Source organism: Bison bison, unplaced genomic scaffold (assembly GCF_000754665.1).
Source record: "Bison bison bison isolate TAMUID 2011002044 unplaced genomic scaffold, Bison_UMD1.0 scf7180017864490, whole genome shotgun sequence".
Taxonomy (NCBI): domain Eukaryota; kingdom Metazoa; phylum Chordata; class Mammalia; order Artiodactyla; family Bovidae; genus Bison; species Bison bison.
The window spans coordinates 7,470,878-7,492,160 of record NW_011495049.1 but is presented as its reverse complement, the minus strand read 5'-3'; the positions used below and the strand labels follow the sequence as shown (position 1 = coordinate 7,492,160).

The window sequence follows — 21,283 nt, the reverse complement described above, 5'->3', positions numbered from 1 at the left end:
TAGATTAGCCTTCCCTCCAGTGTTTTATTTGTTGTCCAATTTTTATTCGTGTATTTATTTTGCCATTTCACTGTTCAAGTAAGAAAGGTAGCTTAAGTGCAAATTAGCCCATTAAGCTAATGTGGTGAAGATTTGGTGGAAGAAAAGGCTAATGGATGAGGTTTTAGAATAATACATGGATTTTAACTATGTAAGCCATCCATATCTCCACAGACCAAAGATAATCAAGATTTGGCTGTACTTTCACACTATGGCTAAATCATAACTTATTCATTTATCAAAATTATAGGCTATAACAAAGTAGTTTTGTTATAGAATCATTTTTGTGGCTTTTAAACAGATTTTTATCAATATCATTACATAACATAAAATCAGATTTTAAAATGCATATGTTAGTATTTTAAATTTGCAACAAGCACATTTATTTTAGCAAAAGATAATAATGATTTTTAAATTACATTACTTTTATGGCATCCACATTTAAATCTGACAGTTTTCTAACCCAAACCAACATAGATTCTGAAGTTTAACTACATAGTTAATTTTATAACACCCTTTGAGAAAATTAGGAAGAAGTTAGGAGTTAGAGCTACGATTGGAAGGCAGTATGGAAATGAATGTAATAGGCAATATTGTTAATGAATTACATTGGGTACTTATAAACTATTTTGTCACTTTTGTGTTTTGTATTTTCAAGGTTCTTGAAAATCATTTGTTGATACTTACCATCATTACAGAGTAGATCAATGTACTTATAAATGTGAAAATAGAAAAATAAGTAACTTTCCACAGTACAGCAATTGAATAAAAAAGTCATAATTAGAACCGAGTACTAACTCTGAAATGTAAAGTCCTTTAGGATATGCTTATTTGTCTGGCTACTTTATATTGATATTCAAAGTCTTAGAGCTCACATTCTGTGGTGAAGCACCTTAAAATATAGGAACATATAATTAATCACTATTTAACATAATAAAACCTAACAGTAACTGCTTACTGTATGCCATGTTTTTGTTCTAAATGTTTCACATGTATAAACTCTTAATCTTCACAATAACCTAAGTGTAAAGTAAGTCTTATCATTCTTATTGCACAAATAAAAAAACCAAGGCACAATAAGCAGTTTGTACAAAGTCAGAAAGTCACAGGACTGGGATTCAAAGCAAGGCTTTCTGAACTTCTGCCCTTGACTTTACCATTTAAAGTTCACGTGTGTGTATGTGTTAGTTGCTCAGTCGTGTCTGACTCTGGAACCCTGTGGACCATAGCCTATCTGTCCATGGGATTTCCCAGGCGAGAATACTGGAGTGGGTTGCCATTCCCTTCTCCAGGGTATCTTCCCAAGCCAGGGATCAAACTTGGGTCTCCTGCATTGCAGGCAGATTCTTTACCTTCCGAGCCAATGTTCATAGTTGATCATTATTCATAAAATATTTCTAGCTCATTTTATGTGTTTTCCTCATGCTAAGGATAGATTGAAGTTAGGGAGCAAATCAGAAGAGTTTACCTACTTACAAGAGCTAGTAGAAGCTCTCTAAGTGGCACTTTAAAAAAAAAAAAAGAGGATGAGTTCGGAAAGAAGCCAAATTCTTCCTAGGGTCAAGCAAAGATGTATAAACCTATACATATTCATTTTCACATTTTGTAGAATGAGCCAGTCTTCCCTTACCTGCCTTCTGCCTAAGTCTTGGTAAGAGTAGTTGAAACAGAATTAATTTTTGTTTTAATCCAATTAGATAAACATTTGGCTCCCAGTAGACGTCAGGCACTGTGGCAGCATCTAAACATGAATGTGTTTATATGTAGCTTCCTAAAGCTCACTGTCTAACCAGTGAGACATTATTGACAATAAATAACTGTAATATAGCAAGATACATGCTGAAACAGTGTGAAGTTCTGTGTTGACCCAGAGAAGAGAACTATTAAGTCTGCCTGAACTAGAGCTAAAGGTGGTTTTGAAAAAGTTTTCCAAGAAAACAATCAGAGGAACAATACTCTAGAAAGTGGGAAAAATAGAAGCAAAAGCATGGAAGCATCAGAATTACCTGTGCAGAGGTGTTCAGCGAAATGTGAATGGACAGTAGAGGAGGGAGGCAGGCAGGAATTCCTGGAAATGAAATTGGAAGATAAACTCTAGCATCTTGAGAAGGGCCTCCTCGTGTGCCGTGTAAAGAACTTGCGTCTTTATTCACTAGGCTTGTAGGAGCTGTTGGACATCTCTAAGAAGGGCAGTGACCAGAGTTCAAACTATAGGGTAGATTTACGCTTTGTTAAGCACCTGTGATATAATTGTATACAAAATCCCTGCCCTCAAAAATGTACACTGTGGTGAATGAGAAAGAGAAAAGGCAATTCAAATTTAGAAAGAAATGGCTATATTAAATGAGTAGTGTGTGTTTTTAGAGCAAATCAGAAGGCCACCAAACTCAATCTTGGGAGAGCCATTGTCAGAAAAATATTGCCAAAACAGTAAATAAATCCAAGTTGGCATCTAAAGATGATTAGGCAAAGGAAGCAGGGAGAGATGAAAAGAACATTCCAGGAAGAGGGAAAAAAAAATTATGAAGACCCAGACAAGAAAGCAGAGACCAAATAATTCCCCAAAACTGGAGCTTAATTATTAGCTAAAGAGAGAATGACTAGCAATGAGACTCCAAAGGAACCCTGAGGGGCCTTGTAGGTTAGTTAAGAGCTTGAACTTGATCTTAAAGGCAGTAATAAGCTATTGAAGGGTTTTAAGCTGGACGGAGGCCTATTCCTATTTGCATTTTTTTGAAAAATCACTCCAGTTATAGGATGTAGCGAGGATTGCAGAGGGACAGTTTTGAAAGTAGGGAGACTATTTAGGGGAGCTGTTACAGTAATCCACATGAGATTTGATGATAGGGACCACAAAATTTGAGGTGGGACCTCCAATTAAAGATACCCTATAGACCAATAAGCATAAAGGTTTGAAGGCCAAGACAGTGATCTAGACTACAGGTAAAAGTTGCAGGATTGTCATCATATCAAGGACCTGAACCCACAGGTGTAGGCTGACTGTTCAGAGAGAAACTACAGAATGAGAGAGTAAAGGGATGTGTACTTGAGCTCCCAAAACACTAACACTCAAAAGAAGAGCAAAGGCAACAGAACCTGTGAGAGAGGCTATCGCAGGGGGTCAGCTGGATGGCTGTGACAGTAGCTCAAGAAAGAGGCTCTGTGGACCTCTTAATATTTAAGAGCAACGGCAGCAGGACTGGGGAGGAAGAAGCAATGCATCGTTATGCTCACTAGGCGTTAGTTGATTAAACAAGTTGGACTTGGAGAAATCAAAGATGATTCTGAGGTTCCTACTTTAGACCCTTGGAAAATTTTCATGTCTTTAGTCAGGAAAGATAGGCGGTACAAAAAGTTTTAAAGATGTTTAAGCATGATAAACGTCATCCCTTTTTATCCAGGGAGACCATTCCAGCTAATCCTTTAAATACTCATTTTCCTTATTCAGTAGGCTTAAGTATGTTCAGTCTCCCTAGAAATGCCTCTCTGAAATACTGGAAAACTCAAGTCATCAAACCTTTTTTAAAAAGCAGCACTGTGTTGTCTTTGGTACATATCATAATGGGCCCGGGGTCTGTTTCCTAAATATCAATATCACTTTCCTGTCCTTCAGCATGATTCTGGCCACAGTGCCTGTTAATGGAGAGTAGCTGCCTTCTGTAAGTAGACATATCATCAAGACAATGATAATTCAAGTCCACATATCAGTTTTTAATCCAGTTCCATACAGATAGTGACATCCAAGAATTATGCAGAGAATGAAATCAGTTTTGAATTCCCATTCTTAGTGAGGAAGTGCAAAGCTTATTTGGGGACAGTTGGAATGGTGCTAGACCAGGAAAGCATTGAATTAATGCATAAAGCTTCACCATCTTCAACAATTCTGAACTTCACTCAATATGTGATCATATCATAAGATGTACTTTAGTGACCTCATGGACTGTAGTCCGCCAGATTCCTCTGTCCATGGGATTTCCCAGGCAAGAATACTGGAGTGGATTGCCATTTCCTTCTCTAAGGGGTCTTCCCGACTGGGGGATCCAACCCACGTCTTCTGCTTGGCAGGCAAATTCTTTACCACTGAGCCACCTGAGAAGTTCCCCTTTTCCATCATAACTATAGACAAATACATTACCAAATGAAATTATTACAAACTCTAAATCTGTGAATTCATAACAACTGCATGAAGAATCAGTTCACTTCATTTGCTCAGTAGTGTCCGACTCTTTGCAACCCCGTGGACTGCAGCACACCAGGCTTCCCTGTCCATCACCAACTCCTGGAGCTTACTCAAAACTCATGTCTATTGAGTTGGTGATGCCATCCGACCATCTCATCCTCTGTTTTCCCCTTCTCCTCCCACCTTCAGTCTTTCCCAGCATCAGGGTCTTTTCCAATAAGTCAGTTCTTTGCATCAGGTGGCCAAAGTATTGGAGTTTCAGCTTCAGCATCAGTCCTTCCAATGAATATTCAGGACTGATTGCCTTTAGGATTGACTGGTTAGATCTCTTTGCAGTCCAAGGGACTCTCAAGAGTCTTCTCCAACACCACAGTTCAAAAGCATCAATTCTTTGGCACTCAGCTTTCCTTATAGTCCAACTCTCAGATCCATACATGACCACTGGAAAAACCATAGTCTTGACTAGATGGACCTTTGTCAGCACTGTAATATCTCTGCTTTTTAATATGCTATCTAGGCTGTTCATAGCTTTTCTTCCAAGGAGCAAGCATCTTTTAATTTCATGACTACAGTCACCATCTACAGTGATTTTGGAGCCCAAGAATACAGTTAACTTAGACTCCAAAATAAATACGGTTAATTCCCTATACATTTAATAAGTCCATCCTGGAAGACAGTCTCTAGATTAGCATCTGTTAGTGACAGGTATCAACATGGTTCAGACTTAAACCCTCATAAACCCTTAAACCGCCATTTTTTATTGAAATGGAAGTGCTTGTATTGAGTATGAGCTCAAGTAAAATCAAGGGGTATAGATGAACATACCAACAAAGGTGTTAGTTTAGTAAAATGAAGCCATTTGAAGTAAGGCACGTTCATTTACTTGGAGTCTTTTATCAAAGGAGTAATTTGTATAAGAAATGCTATAAATTCTCAGAGTGACCTACCACAGAACTGGTGAATAACTTCAGAATAACTTTAAGTTGAGGAATCTTGTTACTAGGGTCAGAGGGAAGATAGTAAAAGTGGCCATTTGGTAGTTTTGGTGGAAGAAAATACAGTATTGCGGCATGGCATGAATACGCGTTAACAGGCCCTTTGAACTAAATCTGTGCTATGGCTCTCCTGTCCCAGTGCTAGAGTATTATTCACAAGTTTCATTGTATGCTGAGAAATTTAATCATGGATTAAAAGCTTCAGTCTGCTATATATTCATTCTCATAGCATTCATACTAAAAATCAGGCAAAATTTTACCAAATAGGCAGCATTAATCCTTGAACCAATTAGATTTTCTTCACATTTGTGTATAATAAAATAGTTTAGTTAAATGCATTTATAAACAAGTTATCATTCATGTTTTTTTTAAATAGACTGTTAACTCTGTCACCTTAAGAAGTATTATAATTTTCTAGATTTGAGCAATAAGAAATCTTCTCTTGTGAATTTATTATAACTTATTTAACTTATTTGTACTTATTAAAATTCATTTATTTATAAACTTATTATTATAACTTTTTGTAGTTATTTAAACATATTTATTATAACATACTAATTAAAGCATTTCTGATTTCAACCAAAAAAGAAAATCTGGGGGAGTGAAAAATGCTTTATTTTTCCTCCTTTCTGCCCTTATCACAAGAAAACTTTTAAGAAAACCACATCTTGTTTGTATCACTTTAAGTATATCTATAACTTTTATATGAAAATACAATGTAACCTTTTAATAGGTTTAATGTAGGTATCTTTGAGTGTACAACTAATGTGGGATATACTTGTAAATATCTAATTCTGAATTCTGTGTCGCCTTTTGTTCATTTTTACCGTGTACCATATTGTGTTTTGATTTTTATCTTGATCCATTTGCTATCTTTTTAGTCACTGGATCTGTAGTCTTTACTGAAAACTGTTGAAAACTAATAATATATTGATGATGGATTGTAAATGTAAGGTTTTGTTTGACATGAATAAGATTATATATACTTGTTTAAGATAAAGTATACCAAGTAATTTAGTTTCAGACTGTGGTGGCCATCCATATTTTAAAATCCAAATTGATCAAAACTCTGATATGGTGGAACCTGTGCTGCAGCACGTTTGTAAATCACAGTCTGTTTACAGGCAGAGCGGCTTTGCCATCTAGTGGTGGTTTGCTAGTGTCTCTACTTGTTTGGGTATATTTTCCAAAGGTTCTATTTTTATCAAGACTGCACAGTCGCAAGCTGACCTAATGCTTTGACATAGTAATAACATAATAAGAAGTACAAAAAAATAGAAATAAATCTCCCTTTTTCTTGATGGTACTCTTATTGGCTAGAAAAAGCTCAATATAAATGACATTTATAAAGCACCAAAGACAAAAACAAAACTCAGGGTAATACAAAACTCAGGGTAATAATGATATTCTTAATATTTTAAAGGAAAAAGAGTCAAAAAGGAGGAAAATAGTTATTTAATCTAACACTGCAACTTAAAAGAACAAACAGGAAGAAATGTTTTTACAACATTAAATGGTTCTGAAGGTATATATTTATTTGACTTATTTCTGGACATAGAAAGTTAAAGTTGCTCAGTTGTGTCTAACTTTTTGCAACCTCATGGACTATACAGTCCCTGGAATTCTCCAGGCCAGAATACTGGAGTGAGTAGGTAACCTTTTCCTTCTCCAGGGGCTCTTCCCAGCCCAGGGATCAAACCCAGGTCTCCTGCATTGCAGGTGGATTCTTTACCAGCTGAGCCACAAGGGAAGCCCAAGAATGCTGGAGTGGGTAGTCTATCCCTTCTCCAGAGGATCTTCCCGACCCAGGAATCAAACCAGGGTCTCCTGCATTGCAGGTGGATTCTTTACCAACTGAGCTGTCAGGGAACCTTCATAACTAAGTATACTCCTCTGCCCTGCTCCTCATATTCAGACTTTCACAATACAACTGTTTTATTATCAGAGGACTTGTTTTACCCTATTATTTAACATATAGTTAGTGTCTATGCCTTACTTACACATATACTTAAGTAGTTCCCTTCTATTACTAATCTTTCGATTGTCTTCTCTCCCAATGGTTTGCCTTTCCTCTTATCCCTCCTGATTATGTCTATTTCAGAAGTTAGTCTTAGGAAATACTCTAAACCAAGAGAAACTTTTTTCCTTCTCTCCAGAAGTTGTAGATATCATCTTTGACCTCAGGTAACAAACTGAAAGATTAGGAAGTGTATCATTTCTTAATTTGAATGATTGCTAAATATCATAAGTTGAATTGACTTACTGAACTATAACTTTTAACATTATCAGTATATTTAATAGATAGTCTAAAATTCAGTCATTAAGTATAGTATTTCTCGGAATTAAATACACTAGGATATGGAGAGTAGAGGTGGGGAAGGTTATTTATTTACCAGAGTTCAAGACATAAAGCTGAAGTTTCATTTTCTTGGAAATGTAATTTTGAATCTTTAAAGAACAAGGATTCTAAATACCAAGAACAGAACAAATCTTTCTCTAGTATGAAGATAAAAGCAGCCTAAAAAAATAAAAGGTGCCTGACAGCTGCTGGCTTTGATAATGCTTTCCTACAGTTGTAGGAGTTTTTCCGGCCTCAACTCTTAGAACAAATTAAAACTTCTCAGCATGAGTAACTTAAGTTTAAAAAAAAATTTAGTCTCAAACTAAAGACCCTACATTTTGACTAGATGGACAACAGGCAAAGAGGGGAGTACCAGGGGCTCAGAGTCTTTACTTGGGTTTTTCAGTTAGAACAGAATGAAATACTTTCTTGTTAGAAACCTTCCTTTTTTGTTTATTTACCAAAATGAGTTATTTATGAAAAAGTTAACCTGGCTATCCTAGACCAATGTCTTACTACTGAAAATTATTCCCAGAATATGTCCATTTTTATTATAGGTCCCTGGGAAACAAAAAATGTATAGCAAATATCTAAAGACAGTTTATAACAGAATCTTAGTGTTTTGTTTAATGTTTGTTATAGAAACAAAAACAAAAATGGTTAGCATTCTTTGGGGAATTAAAGAAATGAATTATTAAATATAAAGTGAAAGTCGCTCAGTCATGTCCAACTCTTTGCAACCCCATGGAATTCTCTAGGCCAGAATACTAGAGTGGGTAGCCTTTTCCTTCTCAGGGGATCATCCCAACCCAGGGATTGAACCTAGGTCTCCCACATTGCAGGTGGGTCTTTACCAGCTGAGCCACAAGGGAAAGCCCATCAAAGATAAATCAAATATTAAATATATTGCAAGTTCCCTATATAGGTGGGATAGATTTGGCCTAAGTATACATTAGAATACCTTCAGCTTTTTGAAAAAATAGCATATCGGACTTCCCTGGCAGTCCAGTGGTTAAGACTCCATGCTTCCACTGTAGGGGGCACGGATTCCATTCCAGATAGGGAACTAACATGCTGCACTGTGTGGCCCAAAAAAAAAAAAAAATCACCCTAAAAAAGCTAAAACAACTTATCACTAGGTGATATTGTTCTGAAATAATTTGTCTTCTGTCTATATCAGAAGTCAACAAACATTTTCTATAAAATGCCAAATAGTAAATATTTAAGGATTTGAAGGCTCTGAAGTGACACTACTCAACTCTGTTGTAGTGTAAAGGCAGTCATAGACACTGTGTAGACTGAAGAGTGTGGCTATAGTGAAGGACAGGAAGCCTGGTGTGCTGCCGTCCATGGGTAGCAAAGAGTCGTCCGTGACTTAGTGACTGAACAACAACCGTTGCAATCAAACCTTACTTACAAAAACAAGTAGTGGTTATGAATATGATCATCATGACAGCCTGTAAGAAATCTAAAGGGTTAGGACTAAGAACAGTGTTTCTCTAAGCATGTTCTGTGTAACATTGGCAAAGAGTCCTGGGGGTCACCTGCCTCCTAGTATATCAGAATTCTTGGTGGTGGGGCCATGGTGCTGGAAATCCTTTGGTTTTTGTTGTTGTTGTTTTTTCTTTTTTAAACGAGTGAGTCTTACAAGCTAAGATTTGAGAACAAGTGGCTAAGATAGCTGATGACATTCAGCATCAAATACTGACTGCCCCACCCCCCTTACCCATGCTAGAGTTACTGCAGTAATAAGCTAAATAGAAGCCCTTGCTCACACTCAACTTAGAGTCCACTATGGGAGGCAGTCAGCAAACAAGATAAATGTTTAAAAATATAAGACATGTTAGATTGTGATAAAGACTAGAGAGAAAAATGAATCAGAAAAGAACTGACAATGTAGAGGAAGTTCTGGATGGATTGACCACAGAAGGTCTCAACAAGAAGATGCTATTTGAGTGAAGACCTGAAGGAAGTCAGGGAACAAGAAGCTGGTGTCTGAAGGAAGTGTTGTAGACTGAGGGAGCAGCCAGTGTAAAGTCCCTGAGTTCAGCATATGACTGGCCTTATCCAGGGACAACTAAAATGCCTGAGTAACTATAGTGGACTGTCAGTGGGGAAGACAGATACACAAAATTGTAGGCAGTAGAAAGCCACATCAAGTAGAACTTTGTAGGTCATTTGGGGTTTGGCTGAGTGGAGGGTTTTAGCAGGGTCTTCTTGGCTGCTATGCTGAGATTTGTCTATTGTAAGGAATGGTGGAAGCAGAGAGGCCAGTTTGAATATCACTACAAAATTTTAACAAGAGGTTATTGTGGCTCAAAGGTGGTAACCATGGTGAGAAGTTAGATATATTTTGGAGTTAGAGCCAACAGATCTTGGTGACGGTCTAGATATGTGTTGTGAGAGGAAAAGACAAATGAAGGGTGACTGCAAGGTTCTTGACCTGTTCAGCTGGAAGAACAGAGCTGACATTTATTTATTCATGTAAGTAAAACTGCAAGAGGAGGTATGAAAGGAATATCAGAAGCTTAAGTTTGAACTTGTTAAGATTAAGGTGACTATTAGATATTCAAGAGATGTCAAGTAGAGAGCAAAAGGTATCAGATCTGGAGTTTTATGCCTGAGGCTTGGGCTTGAGACATTTGGGAGTTATTAGCATATGGATAATATTGAAAGCTGTGAGCCTGGATGACATCACCAGGGTAACGAGTAGAGAGAGACAAGCAGCATCCCAAGGCTCTGATATGAAGAAGGCAAGAAGATGAGGAGTAACCAGGAATAAAAATGGGAAGGAGGCACACATGAGTTAGGAAGAAAATCAGGCGCTGTGGGAGCCTGGAAGCCAAGAAGAAAAATGTTTCAGGGAAATAAGGAATGATCAGCTGTGTCAAATGCTTCCGATGGTTCAAATTAGTTGAGGGCTCACACCTGACGGTTGGACCTAATGAGATGGTCACTGAAGACCATGATATGGCCAGCTTCAATGTAGTGATGGGGGTGACAGTCGCATAAAAGTGGATTCAGTATGTAGCAGGAAGAGAGAAATTGGAGGCAACGAGGGTGTCAAACTCTTTCAAAGAGTTCTGCTCTAAAGGGAAAGTAAGAGATGAAGTGGTAACTGGATGGGGAATAGGGGGAGGTCAAAGAAATGCTGCTGCAAATGAGTGTTGGCTATGATGAACTGTCCATCCCTGCCGAGGGACAAAGAAAACAACTCTGCTGGCACCTGTGAGCAGAGAGTATTGGCTGTTGCCAGGTACTATCTATTATACCCAACTATCAGGTATAATCTTGAGTTTAAAGACACAGTGCTAGGGAATAGAGTAATCGGATATTCTTTGTACACAGTAGGATGCTTATCAAAAAAGTAAAACAGAATTACTTACTAAAGATACCTTCAACTGTGACTACTGCCGGTTCTCTGTCATTTCTAATATTCTATAAATAATTTGACAGTACAAATAACTTTGACATCAGTAATATTTTCTCTGCTCAAATTTGTCTTGTTTTATTCTGTACATTTATTCTGTATTTGTTTAAGACACATGGTTCAAAATGAATCTGTTAAATTGAAGAAGAAGAAGTCACTTCCGTTGGTTCAATTTGAATTCTCCCATCTTGCTTATTTTCATACTGTTTGGCACTAGTCAAATTAGTAAGCTCTAGTTTCAAAACTAGACATTTTTTGAGCATTAATAATTTTTGTAAAAATCTGTTCAGTAGAAAAGAGTATTCTATATAGTTTGGACATAAGTAATTTTAAATAGACTTCATGTTTGCAGGTAAGTAACCAAGCAAATATGAAGCATGACATTTCATTTCTAAAGAAAGTAAATATATATATATATGTAATAATCTGCCACTTGTATCAGAGACCAAGCCCATAGGCAGGTTTCTATAACAAATGTTATCACTGCTTGTGAATTTGAAAAGACTGCTGCTTAATCAGTAGAAACTTCCCTAGCATATCAAGGCATCAGAAGGATAAGAACAATGTAACTTTTTTTTTTTTTAACCTAATGGTATGTTTAGGTAAATTAAAGTGTCTATCTCCAACACTGTCATCTGGAACAAGTTTAGATGGAAGCATGAATATAAAATAGGGAAAATGCTGGGGAAGAGGGAAATACTTTTGCATCCTTCAATGAAAAATTAAGAGTAATTTTAAAAACTTATTGTTTTGGCTTCTTTTTTGAGTCAGCCTAATACTTTACCCTGAATTATAAATCTTACATATTTATTTTCATACCCATGGTGATTTTTTAAAACTATATAATCCGGGTTAATCTGTCCTTGTGACTTGAGTCAGTGATAGTAGGCAGCACAGAGCCAAATTCAGCTTACATAGGACTCCAGCTACTTGTCCCACAGACACCAAAAAAAAGTGTCTTTGTGTATTTATGAATATAAATTGATGTAAAACAGTTTATTAACGTTTTTATAGATTGTATTCAAACTTCTGTTAGTTGATTAGAACAGAAGGCAGCTTGGAGGAAGCTTGGTCATTCACAATCGACAAGTCCATTGCCAAAAACCAGTATCTAATATATGGTAATAAAAGCTTGAGAAATTGTCTCATCTCTTTGAAAAGGCCCATAATAGAAGTGAGCCATTTGGATGCTTAGACTAAATCTATAGCCAAAGAATCAACCTGCTTATAACTCTGTGCTGAACTGGATTAGCCTTGCCCCAAAAACATCTTACTTTACAGTTATTTTATGTGCGTTGTGTTGTTGATGATAGAATATCTAAGATGTATGGAAAATAAACTACATATTTATGCTTATTAGCAGAATATGCCAGCACAAGCATGTCATTTTGTGAGCTAAATTAGTTTAATACTAGTTGGAATTAAGATGTGTTATCAAGAGTGTCTTATCCACTGGGGTGTCAGTAATGTCTGATGGAGATTTTCATGAAAAACAGAAAAGGAACTGAACAAATTAAGATATATGAATTGTAAAGTAACTTTGAAGAAATTCAGTCGATGTATAATTTATGCTTCATTACTTCTCCACAGAAAACTCATGAAGCATCTCATGGAATTATAAAAATAAAAATGTGAACAGTTTTACTATGTGTGCGATGGCAGAAACAAATGTACAAGTCACAACACTGATGCTTTTTTTCAAAATAATATTCTCAATATTGTTTATTATTGATAGCATAGGCTTTCAACTCATCACAATTAAGGAAAAAGATTTACTTCTCAGTGAAATTTCAAATAGCAAAATAAAGAATAGAAATCTATATAGGAGAATCATATAAAGAGAATTGAACTAAACTAAAAAAATGGACACAAAATGAATAAAAAAGGCAATGTTTAATTTTTAAGACAATGTTTATGCTTGGGATAAAAATCTCATAGTGAACATATTTTTATTACCTTTACAGGACTATAATTATAACCTTCCATATTTATCAATTTAAAAAAATTGTTTTCAAGAAAAGTTTTCCTGTTGAAAGATTCTAGAATAATTTTTATGTCACAGACTTTATATTATTTCTGTGTGTCTACCTAAAACAGTACATAAAAAATATCAGAAGATTAATCTGTTTCAAGTCATATCTGCACAGGACCAAGTAAGGTAGATATTTGATCTTTATGTAATTAATATAGTTACTGAAGATAACCCATTTTTTCCTATTTATCACTTTGTACCTTGTGTTTTTGCCTAAATATTGCTGAAAGCAAATTACTTTTTAGCAAATAGCCATTCTTCTTACACATTTTTGCACTAAAAATGGTTATGTGCTAAAGACAATATGATGTTAAGAAAGGAGAATGTTTAATACTTTTACACAGTGCCCAGCCTCTTCTTAATGCAAAGAAAATATGTAAGCTAAAACATTGTTTCTAAGACCTGAGGCTTATAGCTCTTTGAATATATTTAAGTATAAAAAGAATAGAGTCTCATGTGTACATGCAGCACTCTAATAGACAAAACACCCCCACTGAAATGCCCCACTATATGAAATTGGTGGCATTTCTCATAGCTGGCCTCTGCTTCAGAGAAAAAAATTGGTAAGTTATCGTACCTTTTTTTCCTCTAAATCATAGATTAGCCTGACATCCTTCTATACCAAAAAGTGGTTACTAAATACTGGCACTCTGTAAAACTGCTTAAGAATCACTATTTTCAACCCTGAAACCCCAGAAACAGAAGCCTGAAAGCAGTAGGAGAGAGAATAAGACCTTTTTAGTCATCTTAGAAAGTGAAGTCGCTCAGTCGTGTCTGACTCCTTGCGACCCCATGGACTGTAGCCTGCCAGCCTCCTCTGTCCATGGGATTTTCTAGCCAAGAGTACTGGAGTGGTTTGCCATTTCCTTCTCCAGAGGATCTCCCCAACCAGGGATTGAACCCAAGTCTCCTGCATTGTAGGCAGACTCTTTTACTGTCTGAGCCACCAGGGAAGTCATCTTAATCAGAAATTATCTTATATGTTGTTAATGTGGATATTGTCATTGTAGATATGGTCTTGAGGTCTCCAACACTTTGTTCCTTACCTTTTATTAGGTCCTCTAAAAGATATGATTTATCCTACATAAACAAGCTGAATTTTCCCCTCTATACATATAAGCATTTTCTCACTAGACAACCAAATATACTGTGCCAATACTGTTCCTTTGCAATATCAATTGATGCTACTTATTTTTAACAAGACACATAAATTGGCCAGATGAGATTTTATACAAGAGAACCAAACTTTATTGCACCTTCGCTGGTTTTTACAGTCTCTCATCAATGTTGTTCACTCAGTCAGTGAGCCAGCTATGGAAACAACCAAGTATTTATTGAATGTGAGTCTGCAAATTCTCTCTTATAATGTACTGCTTCCTTCCCTTCTTCCTAAACTTCATTATGAGTTATCACATTATAATGAACAGTTTCATTATAATGATAGTACTCTTCTACTAATACCATATCCACGTACCACCATTCCTAACCCGTCTTCTCTTCTTTTCCTGTATTTGACTTAAAAATAAATAAATGAACTGAAGACAACATATATTATCAAAGAAAGTGAAAGTCACTCAGTCCTGTCGAACTCTTTGTGACCAGTGGAATTCTCCAGGGCAGAACACTGGAGTGGGTAACCTATCCCTTCTCCAGGGGATCTTCCTGACCCAGGAATCGAACCGAGGTCTCCTGAATTGCAGGCAGATTCTTTACCAACTGAGCTATCAGGGAAGCCCTATATTATCAAAACTCTACCAAAAATGTTCAAGGAGAGATAGAGCTTACCAGATTTATTTTATATTTCTGTTGTTGAATTTCATCTGTGAATCAAGAACACATGCTAATTACTACTTTATGTACAAATTAACTTGATTACTTGAAATGCCATTGTCCTTTCAGCTTTTCAAAGTTGAATGGGAGCAAAGATAAAGAATTCCACATTAAATGAATGGTTGCAAGGTTGCTGAGGGCCTAGGAGGAAGTGCCTTGTCAGGCAGTTTATTTATGGTCAGTTGGTCATGAGAATGCAGTATGTATACCTGCCTTTATTCTGCAATACAAAGGTATTACTGTAGTGGGATGTTATATAGCTCTAAGAAAGCTAAAGTGGCAGTTAAGAAATTTGACCTTTGGTTTGCTTTTACATAAAATGAGGAGGTTGACCTAGTTAAGTCTAAAAACTTTTTGCTATAAAATGTGTCAAAAAGGTGTATTGAAATAAAATTCTTTAAATCAAATGTTATTATAATCATACAATTACAGAACTTATAAAACTTCACTTTAGTTTTGTGAAGTCATTTTTTAAGTGTGTATGTATTTTTTAGATTTCCTAAGTTCATATTTTCTTAAACTTTGTAGTTGTGTATTTCTTTGTCATTTAAAAATACTATATTTTCAAAAATAGAAGCAAATTTCGCAGTTTTATCCTCAAAAAAGTTCAGTATTTTAAATTGTATAACATACCTCTCACTTAAAAATTTTCAGAGTTGTGAAGTGTCCTAAAGGTTAGATTTGTTTTTACTAAAGAACTTGGTAGTATTCTCTTCATCATTGATTTGTTCTAAATTGCCCTAAAATAAAATGTAGTATATAGAAAATGCTTAAGATGGTATTTTAAAGAAGCTTTTGGTTTTTTCAGTGATTTTTAAAGTTTCTTTATTATCAATTTGTTAAAGATCAAGAATTTCAAAAGCCATGTTGAAATATTTAAAATTAGGTGATTTGTACACTGCTACATCAATTTTAAGGATTCTTAGAAATACTGGTTTTATTTCATGGATTGATTACCTTGACATTAAGGTACTTGCTCTGATGTGGTTTTGTGCTCTTTTTCTGAAGTGGGTTCCCTTCATATCAAGGCACATATTCCCCTGCAGTGTGCTCAGTCCTCTATGAGAACAGTGTGAACAGCGTGCTCAGAAAACGGAGGGAAAGGAGCCTATGGACCCTCCTTAATGAGGGGGTGAAACTTAAACCAGCCTCTGGAGGGTTAGTAGAAATTTACTTGGCAGAGAAAGGAGAGAACAGAGTTACCTCAAGAAATATTCTGCTGTTGATTATTAACCATATTTATGCTTTCTAGAAACTATTATAATGTTAGAAGATATTAGTAAGGTTAACATTTGTGCAGTGTGTCATTTAAGAGGTACAGTTTGATCATATATATATATATATATATATGGAAAGAAGTTAGGGCTGAAAATGGTTCTCACCACCTATAATTTCAGGTGGGTAAATTATTTGTAAAATAATTCCATAAGGGTGCGGTGGGTTCCAGGATTTTCAGAGAAGGAAAGATGAGAAAGAGCCAGTTCCTTCTAAATCTTAGAGAATTGAGATAAAGCACTAATGGCTTATGAAGATCAAATAAGAGGGAGACTACGACTTTCTACTAGCAGAAATGGAAAAGCATAAAGGAAAATCTCTTTTAGGAAAGCAGAAGTTTAATATTTCATGAATAATTCTTGATATAATGGAAAATGATAATTCTTTAAGATGGGATGACATTCATTCTGAAATAAACTATGATTCTAATGGTGTGATCTTTTCTCTAAAAGACTACTTGGAGGAAATGAGCTGGACACTTGGTTTATATTTCTATTAGTTTTTTCTCCTTTCATTTAGTCATCAAATGATTTATTGATTTTTCTGGCTTTGTATATATTTTTATTGCTTCCACTTTGGCTTATCCCATTCATTCTAAGTAAATCGCTGAAACATGTAGAAATGAGAATTTATGCCTGTAAATGTTTTCCATATGTCAGGGTACTAACTGTGCTACTCAGTTTATCTTATAAAGAACCTTAGGAAACCCTAATTTGGAAAGCTTTTTTAAAAGCATAGCCTTGAGTTTCAGTCATTCATAGCACTACATGTTCTATCAAGTAGGGATGATGTAATATGACTTCTGAGGGAAGGCACCAGATTGAAATAATGGGTTTTTTTTTTTGGTTTTCATTGATATTTGCCATTTGGTGAAGAGAACCTTCTATTTCTTCCAGATTACTGGACTGTAGAAAATAATTTTTCCAGAAAATTGTTTCTCCTGTTAATTTTAGGACTGTGAACTTTGAAAAATCCTAAGCAAAAGGCAATGATCTTTATCTGGTTTGTTCACTGATATGTCCAGCCACTGACAACAGTGGCTTTGTGGGTGTTAAGTAAACATTTGGTGAATGAACAAATCTCTAGCATACCTTTTAATTAATAAGCATAGCTTTTTTATTCTATTGACCTTTGATCTGAACAAAGAGCATCATTGTTGAAGTATATTTTTTTCTTCAACTAGGTTTTTCTTTTCCTCTGGAAAGCATGGGAATAAACTTCTCTAGCTCCTTGAGAAAGATAGTTTGTGCCTTAGGAACATACACTGATATCCCACCCTAGTCCCATCCACACGCTTCAAATATTTATAGCTGTAGTACACTAATCTTTACACTTAGGGGTAATGTTGGAAATAATTAACACAGAATCATGGGACTTTTTAAATTATTATTTCCCAAGAGACTTTTGAGATCATCTAGTCTAACTCTCATTTTAGATTGAGAAAGCTGAAGCCCTGAAAGGTTTTTAATTTAGGGTCCCTCTGCTAATTAGTGGACATACAAAAACTAGAATCCAGGCCCCGTTGGACTCCCAGTCAGATGTTTTTTCTGCACGCATTATAACTGTTTAGCCCGTTTTTTCAGGGGAAGGCTTTTTCCATTTAAAATATTGATTCATCCTCCTGACATCTTCAGGCAAATGTTTTGATGTCCCAACTATGAAAAAGAATTCCCCGAATATAAAAAGTAAGCACACTCTCATAGCTAAGGGCTCCTTTGAGGAGTCTGTTCTTTCCAGGTTATCAACAGAGAGAGTACTGACAGGTCTGTCAACAGATGTAGAGCTTCCCAGGTGGTGCTAGTGTTAAAGAACCTGCCTGCCAACGCAGGAGATGTAAGAGATGCGAGTTCAGTCCCTGGGTCAGGAAGATCCCTTGGTAGAGGGCATGGCTACCTGCTCCAGTATTCTTGCCTGGAGAATCCCATGGAGCCTGGCGGGCTACAGTCCATAGGGTTGCAAAGAGTCAAACATGACTGAAGCAACTTAGCACACACGCACATACTATCGGTAGGTAATCTCTTATATTAGCATTTTACCATAAATTAATTTAAACTTGTTTTAATACCTTCAATTATATTTGAAAACAAATTGACTTCTGAATAGTGAAATACAAATGTAGTAGAATGTTCTGTTTCTAATACTAAACTATTGGTTCTCAGTGCTTAACTGAATAACTTAAGACTCAATCTGAATATTAAGGACTACAGTGCTAATTTAGTATTAAAATGCTTTACCCAAAGAAAAATCCTTTACCCATTTTTTACATTTATATTTTAAGGAAAAGTAGTAGATTGTTATCTAAATTAACTAGCTTTTTGTTATTTTCTGCTTTAACTGTATAGCAATAGATTGAAAATTATAAGTGGGTTTCAATTTTGTTTTTTACCCCCTCCCCCGCCCCCCGCCAAAGAAAAAAGTGAACTTCTTGGAGGAGGGCATTCAAGGGGAAGTAAATTTAAAAGAGACTCTCTCTCCCAATCTTATTCCAGAGGGGCCTTCAGGTCCACAACCGCATGCACGGCCCCTCTGTCTCAGTAGCGTCTCGATGGGGCCTCATGTTCAGACAGAAGAGTACAACGGTCCTGTTAAAACACACTTATTCACAATGCCACTGATTAGAGAAAAATTTCTCTTTTTAAATAGTCCATTTATATTAATACTGTAACATTATTTTACATTCAGAGGAACATACAATCTCAAATTCTCTGCCCCAAACAAGGTGCATTTCGATGTCTACCAGGATTTAGTAGCATTAACAATTTCTACCTTGTATTCCACTTGGAAGTGATTTTATTATAGACAGGAATTATTAGTAACCTATTTTTATTTCTCCATGTCTCAAACACTAAATTGATATTGTATTTTGGCTTAGTGACTATGTCATAAAACATTTTGTAAAAGAAAGCCAACCATTCCAAAATCAGTGACACCACACTTATTAAATTGTTTAAATGAATCCAGGACAGTTTCATAAATGAAATTAGGTGATCAGGAAAGTAGCAGAGGAAGTGTGACTATTGAGATGAGCTTCTAGTTGACAGTATAGTTAACTAATTAATCCAATTTAGAGCAGCACTTCAGAATTGGTAGTCAACTTTGATCAAATGTGTAAAAACTAAACGTTTTTTAAATGTTTAAACTGGAAAATCCATTTAAGTTTTGCCAGCTGAAGTTGACACTATTACCTGAATAACCCACTGTTTCTATTTAAAATGATCTCCTAAGACTACGTTAACATGAGAACACAGTGAGCAAAAAGCCAAATTCCTGAATTCTAAAGTTCTCATTGATGTGTCCGAGTCTCCAAAAGAGAAAGTCTATACCACACAAATTTGTTATAATTTTATTTTTCAGATGCTGCTTGTAAAATAACCCTAGAAAATATGTGTAGCCATGAACTGCAGGTCTAATTTCTAAAAATATTTGTAGAAAGTATTATTAAAATGGAATTTAGAATTATGTGAATTACTATAGAATTGGGTTGTACAAGTCTTCAGTGAATTCATTCTTAATATTTTAATTAATATTCAGCCCCTCAGAGTTGATAATTTGCTTACATTACATGTAATCAATTATATATATAAAAATATATATAATCAAACAATTATATTTATAAAAATGGAATTTTGAATAATTTTTTAAATTTGTGCTCAAATCTAAGTGTCAAAAATATTCTTCCACTCAACATTGAACAGTCATCAAAATGATACTTTTAGCATATTTTTCAGATAGTTTTGAGACTGTCAGAGTCAGCACATCTTAGCAGCCTCTGAGTCATCTAACTAATCAACTTGTATTTTAACATTTTTCTGTTAATAAAAGTACACACCTCATAACATATACACACTACTATTCATAAAATAAACAACAAGGACTTGCTGTATAGCACAGGGACTATATTCAATATCTTATAATAGCCTATAATGAAAAATAATCTAAATAAGTATATATATATGTTTGCATATATGTGTATGTGTATCATTGAATCACTTTACATCTGAAACTAACACATTATAAATTAACTACACTTTGATAAAAACTGCCTATTAAAAATGTACACACCTCATAGTCTGCTAGGCTCAAAATATGCAAAGAAATTTCAACTTTAAAATTTATAATCAATTTAGAATTACAACAAACTCTTAATGAAAGAAAGCTGGAGGTTTTCTAACTACAAATGTCCCTTGGGAAAGAAATGCCTTTACCATTTTAAACAGAACAACAAAAGAAAAGATGAAGAAATTTGGCAACTTTAAAATTATTAGAGGAAAACAAAAACCAAATTGGGTAATTTGGTCCAAAGAATATACTCAGAATCCAACTTGTATAATGATGTAGCCAGTAATCCTCTTCCTGAAGTCGTTACTAAAATTCAGTTGCCTAAATTTCTTAATCTTACCATTTGCCAATTATATAGCATTATCTTAATAATAATTCACATTTTAAAAAAATTTGGCAGTTTTTCCAGATATTTTACAAACTAAAAAAAATAGGACGGTAATTTTTCTCAAAAGCATTTATTCTACTGAAATTAGCCACAGAAGTAAATTTATGTTTTGTATAATTCTAAAATTCTTCAAAGCAGTTTATTTTCAGATCTGTATTTTACATTTTTTTGTTTTGTTTGTTTATTTGTTTTACTTCAATAGCCTTTTATGTCACCTCGATACCCTGGAGGTCCAAGGCCCCCGTTGAGGATACCTAACCAGGTAAGATTTTGTGTGTGCTACTGAAGTTTGATGTTTTGGTGTTTTTGTTTTTTCTAAAGAGTCAATAAAGATCTTGACAATGTCACATATATTTCTTTCTTATAAAAATGCTAAATTATCCTTCATTTCATTTTATGGTACTTCAAAATGATGTATAATCTACATCAACGGTTGGCCCATAGTTTGGTTGACTTTTTGTGAATAAAATTGTACTGGAATGCTGCCACATTCATTCATTCATGCATTGTCTGTGGCTTCTTTGACACTGCAATAGGAGATTTGAGTCACCATGGAGATGGTAGGTGGCCTGCAACCCTAAAATATTTATTATCTAGATATTTACAGGAAAAAGTTTGCTGACCCTTGGAGTCTACCATATACTTTGATCCAGACCTTCAAAATATGTATGATTTTGGTAAATGCAGATTACACTGTAAAGGATGGCAGTGAAA

At 35.3% G+C, this 21,283-nt stretch overlaps 1 protein-coding gene across 1 annotated transcript in view; it reads left to right on the top strand.

Annotated features, from left to right (window-relative positions):
* Window positions 1-21,283, top strand: part of SSBP2 (single-stranded DNA binding protein 2) — a gene marked incomplete at its 5' end in the record, with an annotated part of 221,161 nt that overhangs the window by 132,942 nt on the left and 66,936 nt on the right. The window contains one exon of the mRNA XM_010863391.1: window positions 20,772-20,831. Coding sequence (XP_010861693.1) covers window positions 20,772-20,831 — 60 coding nt within the window. The remainder of the gene's footprint in view (window positions 1-20,771; window positions 20,832-21,283) is intronic.